General features: G+C 43.0%; 2 protein-coding genes across 3 annotated transcripts in view; both read right to left on the reverse strand.

The window, feature by feature from the left end:
- Window positions 1-3,141, reverse strand: part of LOC138967618 (mucolipin-3-like) — an 18,167-nt gene extending 15,026 nt beyond the window's left edge. The window contains exons 1-3 of the mRNA XM_070340223.1: window positions 2,637-3,141; window positions 1,341-1,431; window positions 235-331 (exon numbers count right to left, since the gene is read on the reverse strand). Coding sequence (XP_070196324.1) covers window positions 235-279 — 45 coding nt within the window. The 5' untranslated portion in view covers window positions 280-331; window positions 1,341-1,431; window positions 2,637-3,141. The remainder of the gene's footprint in view (window positions 1-234; window positions 332-1,340; window positions 1,432-2,636) is intronic.
- Window positions 3,142-3,326: 185 nt separating this feature from the next.
- Window positions 3,327-5,924, reverse strand: LOC138965911 (mucolipin-3-like). 2 transcript variants are annotated; one of them, XM_070337991.1, is made up of 2 exons: window positions 4,808-5,924; window positions 3,327-3,994 (listed from the first exon to the last, which is right to left on the reverse strand). In XM_070337991.1, the coding sequence occupies exons 1-2, from the start codon at window positions 4,913-4,915 to the stop codon at window positions 3,683-3,685; spliced, it is 420 nt and encodes a 139-aa protein (XP_070194092.1). In that variant the 5' UTR covers window positions 4,916-5,924; the 3' UTR covers window positions 3,327-3,682. Both variants share the same exon structure in this region; 1 of them encodes a protein (XP_070194092.1).
- Window positions 5,925-7,500: the final 1,576 nt, after the last annotated feature.

The following is a 7,500-nucleotide window of genomic DNA, read 5'->3' on the forward strand; positions in this document are numbered from 1 at the left end:
GAGAGGGAGGGGCTTCCGAAATGAGATAGGGGTACAGGGGCTGGCCAGCCGGGTGTGTGGCGAGGGGGAGGGGGGTGTCTGGGGGGCTTTTACCTCCAGATGCTGTTGAAAGTGAGCATTTTAAAGGGGTATTTTTGGTCTCTCCTTGAGAATAAGGTACGCTTGCCGGGTAAGAGAGGCGGTGGGGGTGGGGGTGGGGACCAGAAACCCCCTCCTAGATCCAGGTGTGCTCACCGTGACGTTGACTGTGAAGCACGTGGGCCCCGTCTGTGTCTCCATCAGGTTGAAGTGAAACGTGTTGAACGGGAAGGTCAGTGTGATGTCAAGAAGCCTGTGACATACATAATGTACAGCATTAAACGAAAGAGATTTCCACCCGCACGCCCTTGGAACAGGTGTTGCACATCTAATGCTTACTACACGAACAAAACATACGACTTTTAAAAGTCTCATGCAGTTAAAACTTCATTTTGGCAACTATTGTATTTTTGGGTGATTAATTGAACTACAAACGAGCATGCCATTTCAACATCTCCAGGTGGAAAGTGTAGCAGAACAAAGTTTAAACGAACATACAAACACAAAGAAAGAAAGAAAGAAAGAAGGAAACAAACAAACAACAACATAAAACAAACTACATTGGGTGTGCACGTTAAAGATCCCACGATTGACAAAAGGGTCTTTCCTGGCAAAATTGCTTAGGCACAGTTAATAATTGTCTACCTATACCCGTGTGACTTGGAATAATAGGCCGTGAAAGGTAAATATGCGCCGAAATGGCTGCAATCTACTGGCCGTATAAAATCTCACACGGCATCACTGCAGAGCGCCTAGAACTGTACCCACGGAATATGCGCGATATAAGACTCATTGATTGATTGATTGATTGATTGAATTTCATGAGCCTGGACTAACAGTTTTAGTTTCCAACTACCAGTCCTTCCCTGCGCCTAGAGTCAGCAGTAATTAATACAGAGTTCACAGTAGTAATTTACGCGGAGAATATAATCGGCGTCCTGTGTGATACCAGACTTACACGAGTTTTTTTTAATTGAATATTAAAATGCAAGCTAAGGCAAGCTTTTCAATTTTTGAAAACAAAGTAACGAGTGTAAACCTAGTACCACACAAGAAACCATGTAGTATTTTGTGTATCCTACATACTCCTGTACTTTAGTACATTTATTGACAGCTCCGTCGTTTGAACCAATAGTTTGACGCTTTGACCTTATTTGCATAACACACACACATGTGGAGATATGGTACAGTTATGACGCGTGTGGTCTCTCTCGCGTATGTGGGATACAATGATATATGTATACATATGATATGATACTAACTTTGAGTAGGTAAGGTTGAGGTTTCTCTGCCGCAGAAAAGCGCGTATGTCGTAGTTTACTTGTCCTTCCAACGGCACGAGGTCTGTGCAATCTGAAATTCATTTGGTTTTCGGAAATTCAAGTAAAGACTAATAATTACGCATACCAATAACGATAGTTTTACTCTAAAAATAACTTTAATTTGCTGTAATATGTTTTTAACCCGCGCTTTGTTAATACGAGCTTGTGTAATTTGAAACTAAATCCAAAAACAAAGAGACTGCCAACGTTCCAAATTTCAGAATCAAAAAACAAGAAAGGTAGGTTGTTGGAACGTTTGTTATTGACAAAACAATACATTCACACATATTTCGACCCAACGGTCTTTTAAGTGAACAGACAAACAAATATTCACACAAAACTTATCTTGATAGAATCAGTTTACGCCCACTCGTCAGGAAGCCGAGCGAATGAATGTTTATTTATTTATCAATGAATAATTTGAAACTGTTTTCTAAAAGGGAAATAACTATAACAATGACCTTGGCAAAATGATTAAGTAATGTTGTCGAGAAGTTTACAATCTTTGTTGATTGTAACTAGAGTGATATTATTTCAAAATCTGTCTCTGTGACAGCTAATTGGAAGTTTGACATGTAATCGTCACTTCTCTTTTGTGGTTGGAGGAGAGTTGATCCCTTTTATGTTTTTCGTTCTCTCTCTCTCTCTCTCTCTCTCTCTCTCTCTCTCTCTCTCTCTCTCTCTCTCTCTCTCAAACAAACACACACACACACACACACACATGTGTCCACACACACACACACATACATGTGTCCACACACACACACACACACACAACCACACACACACACACTCACACACATGTGTCCACACACATGTGTCCACACACACACACACACACACACACACACACACGCACACGCACGCACACACACACACACTGACACACACACACACACGCACACACACTCACACACACACACACACACTGACACACACACAAACACGCATACACACACAAACTCATACAAACACGCACACACACATACACACACACACACATGTGTCCACACACACACACACACACACACACACACACACACACACACACACACACACACAGACAGACACACACACACACACAGACACACAGACACACGCACACACACACACTCATACACACGCACACACACACACAAACACACACACACACACCCACACACTCACACGCGCACACCCCCCCACACACACATACACGCATACACACACTACCACCACCACTTGTTCAGAGCTCACATGATTCCTCCCCTGATCGCACAACGTACGTGCCGTTGGGAAATTGCTCGTAGTTGACGAATCTGTTGCACAGTCGTAAAGGCAATGGCTGACCTGAGCTGCTATCCGGTAACAAGCTGATGGTTGCGAGCGAGGTTGCTGGTAAACTGTAATACTGAATAGAACAAGAAATTCCTACGAGGTAGGAAAAACACCCCCGTCAAAGGGAAATAACCTTCTCAGTTGGTGGCAGTGACTGACTGAGAATGGTTATTTCCCTTTGACCATTAAGATGTTCCTCTATAAGTGCTTGTATAATTTTAATCCACCAATAACTCCCTAACCGTGTGTTTGACTGGTCCCAACTTTTGTAAGGACCGTCTCAGGAATGTATAGAACCTGTTCACCAAATTTGGTGACGATCGGTCCGTTCATTCTTGAGATCTATATGCGAACACAAACAAACAAACAAACAAACAAACAAACACATCGAGCGAAACCTATACACACCCCTATACCGGGGGTGTAATAAACCGTATGGACTAGTTTGAAGTTTGAGGTCTCAGGTAACGAGGACAGTATGCCAAGAACGCGATTAAAAATGTTAAAAAAATCAAAAACAAAAAGACAATAACAGTAATAACACTTTATTGTCTATTGAAATGAATACTTAGAAATGGAAAATGTTCATCTAACTGCCAATCAAAAATAATTGAAGTTAATCAGACTGTGTATAGGGGTTGTACTTGTCAGTTTTATCACACACAAAAAGAATTGTTAAAATCAAATGCTTGTTACAAATTCAAAACTCTAAATAAACGAACATATAATTTTGGGGTTTGATACCTTCTGAACTGCTCGTGGTGTTTCGTCTGGGTAGAATGTCTTAATCTGTTTTGCTTGAGCAAACATTTGGTAATAATCTTAATTTGTTTCTACAGTGACCATGCTTTTCATTTTTAATGGACATTGTATCTTTCTTTAATTGCATTGTATGTTATTCTTTTAAAATCAAAAGCCATACGTTATTCACCACTTTTCGTTGTTATCAAGCATCGTATTCCTAATCAACAAAATTCTTCATATAAAGGCCAACATCGGCGCGGAGCAGATGCAGCTCTAGTTTCTCGTATTGGCAAGGCTTGGTCTCCTGGAGACGGGTGTTCGACTTTAATGCTTTCCCAAACCTTTTCCCAGGTATACTGGATGCTGTCCAAGAGGTCGTCCACTGTGTAGACAGCGAACGGACCAGTGGCAGGGGGATAGGTCATCGTCTCGTAGGTCGCACTCCAGTCCTTCAGAACCAGGTGTTTCAGGGCTGTGTCTGTGCGAGCGATAAACTCCACCATCTCGGAACGCTGTTTTCCGAACTGAACCATCTGAACAGGAAAAACAAGATCGACAGTTTCATTCACCATTCAGCATGACAACCATCCTTAATTTTCTTTCTGTGGGTATGGATTCGTACACTTACACGCTCCTGACAACTGCAATACACTGACGATTAGTTAACAACAACAACCACACCAATGTAGACATGTACACAGACACAGCGAGACCAACGAACAAATCAGGCGGATAGACTGACAAACTCAGCGAGAGACAAACACATGCACTCATAAAGCAAACCGTTCATACACACATCTGTATTCATTTAGAACGTGTGTGTATTGTATTCTGAAGAGTAACATTCAACCTTCCCTATGAACAAATATTTGAGAGCTGAGAAAAACACAGAAAAAGAGATTACTGGATGGACAACAGACATACAGACGGACGGACGGAAGGACGTACGGATGGACGGGTGGACAGATTTTTTTATATGTGACCCTCCACCACGGAATGAGTCGCATGTCACCTTTGCATGATTTTCATATCTTTACATTTTTCTAAAGAGTTTTTTATGCTCTATCCAGTGGTGAAAACAGTTTTAGAAAAGAGCGAAAACTGTTTGAGTTATAAGCCTGTGACTAAGGTGACCCTCACATTGTTACCAGACACTCCCCGGACTTTTATTAAGCCTAGCGCAGAATCGCGCGAGGTGACATGCGACTCATTTCGTGGTGGAGGGTCACATATATATTTATTTTAGCGATTTACCAAAGGCGTGCATGACTCAAAGGCTGACATGAGAACGACACACGAAATAGAAGTGTTGATATATATGAAGACAAAAAACGAATTTGCCTGACCTGACCGGAGATGAAGCAGATCTTGAGAATCTGGACAATGAGCTTGACGGGGCAGTAAATGCAGCATCTCTTCTTGACCTTGAACTTGATCTTGCTGAAGGGATCCATGAAGAACAGGGTTACGTCCCTGCGCAGTTTGTCAGTCGTCTCATTCTCATTCTCTTCTCTCCCTACCCTGGTCGTGTCGTCGCCCCTGCCTCCAGGGCGGTCAAGGTCCTGGATTGTGAAAGTGACTTCCTTGCCCCGTCTATCTGGATTTTCGGAGTTTGAGACACCTGGTTCGCTGCCCGAAGCAACATCCTCCTCTTTTCCTCTTTGGCTCGGAGACGTGGCAGCTTCCTCACTCTCATTGTCTTGTCTTTCCGAGCCGTCGTGGTCGGCTACAGACAACTCCTCTTTCACTTGCTCGTCTTCTGACCTGCCAACAGCGTGAGATGTGGCATCTTCTCTGCCACTGTGTCTCTTGTTTGACAGAACCTTTTCACTGCCCTTAGTTTGTTCATCCTTTGGCCTGTCCAAGTCATGGGGTGGAAGATCATGCCGGCTATCTTTGTCATTGTCATCACAGATGTCGAAGCCATGATTGTCGAACTCCACTCGAACGCCTTGGCTTCTGACGTCTAGGGTGAGTGGCTGATGTGGATAGTTGTGACGTGGATTTGGCTGACTGTCATGATGTGGATGGTTGTGACGTGGATTTGGCTGACTGTCATGATGTGGATGGTTGTGACGTGGATTTGGCTGACTGTCATGATGTGGATGGTTGTGACGTGGATTTGGCTGACTGTCATGATGTGGATGGTTGTGACGTGGATTTGGCTGACTGTCATGATGTGGATGGTTGTGACGTGGATTTGGCTGACTGTCATGATGTGGATGGTTGTGACGTGGATTTGGCTGACTGTCATGATGTGGATGGTTGTGACGTGGATTTGGCTGACTGTCATGATGTGGATGGTTGTGACGTGGATTTGGCTGACTGTCATGATGTGGATGGTTGTGACGTGGATTTGGCTGACTGTCATGATGTGGATGGTTGTGACTTGGATTTGGCTGACTGTCATGATGTGGATGGTTGTGACGTGGATTTGGCTGACTGTCATGATTGGATTGTTTCTTTCGGGGACCTGAAAGGGAAATAGTTTTGTTTGATCGTGTACAGGTACGCCTGTGGACAAAAACTTTACATGTCTGACTTCTTCTATGTCTGTCCTAATTCTACTATGTCTGTCCTACTTTTTATATGTCTTTCCTACTTTTTATATGTCTTTCATACTTCTTATATGTATTTCCTACTTCTTATATGTCTTTCATACTTCTTATATGTATTTCATACTTCTTATATGTCTTTCATACTTCTGACTTTTTCTATGTCTTTCTCACTTATAAATTCTTCTATGTCTTTCCTACTTCTGATTTCTTCTATGTCTTTCCTACTTCTGACTTCTTCTGTGTATTCCCTACTTCTGATTTCTTCTATGTTTTTTCTACCTCTGTCTTCCTTTTCCCCCTTTTATCCGTGTCTCTTTGTTCCTCCATGTTTCTCTACACCTGACAGTCTCTCAATCTCCGTCTCTCTACCTGTGTCACGTTAACTTTCACTCGCTCTTTGTCTGTCTGTCTATATGTCTGTCTCAAAATACGAAACATCGAAATATTTCTGTACTTTCAAAATGTGTCACCAGTTGAAATTCTCCACACCTTGAGGACGGTATCTGCTGTGTTGTTTTGATACACATATATATCCCCTTTTGGTTTTGACCGAAATATAATTTTATAAACTTTTAATGGACTGACGCGTTATCCGCAGGAGCAATATTTATAAAAGGTGGCGTGGTGAGCTGAATCATGTTGTTTCACACTAGTGGTAACCTGCTGTATGAAAGGGGTGTGTGTGTGTGTGTGTGTGTGTGTGTGTGTGTGTGTGTGTGTGTGTGTGTGTGTGTGGTGTGTGTGTGGTGAGGCTTTTTGTTCATCGGTGGTCCGCTTGAACAAGTGGTAAATGCCTGGTTTTCTGCCATAGGCAAACTTTTCGTCATTGTTTATGATGCCAGCTGGTGTTGGACCATTAAGTATTTTGATGAAGTAAATGATACAGCAACACTGTGCGGCATCGTGTTAGCTGTGGAGTGATGTATAACTATGCTGTAAAGGGACGCTGCCCATGCAGTGCTGTAAAGGGACGCTACCCATGCAGTGCTGTAAAGGGACGCTACCCATGCAGTGCTGTAAAGGGACGCTACCCATGCAGTGCTGTAAAGGGACGCTACCCATGCAGTGCTGTAAAGGGACGCTGCCCATGCTTCAAGTTTCTACACCTTCGCTGTCTTGTTCCGTAACAGACTTGACACTTGTCATGCCACTGACACACACTCTTCAAGGAAGGATTCCCCATCTATCTTCCATTTTGTTCATCGGACCATTGTATTTCAAGGAGGGATGGCCCCATCTATCTTCCATTTTGTTCATCGGACCATTGTATTTCAAGGAGGGATGGCCCCATCTATCTTCCATTTTGTTGATCGGACCATTGTATTTCAAGGAGGGATGGCCCCATCTATCTTCCATTTTGTTGATCGGACCATTGTATTTCAAGGAGGGATGGCCCCATCTATCTTCCATTTTGTTGATCGGACCATTGTATTTCAAGGAGGGATGGCCCCATCTATCTTCCATTTTGTTGATCGGACCAT

This window comes from Littorina saxatilis, linkage group LG5 (genome assembly GCF_037325665.1).
Source record: "Littorina saxatilis isolate snail1 linkage group LG5, US_GU_Lsax_2.0, whole genome shotgun sequence".
Classification (NCBI taxonomy): Eukaryota; Metazoa; Mollusca; class Gastropoda; order Littorinimorpha; family Littorinidae; genus Littorina; species Littorina saxatilis.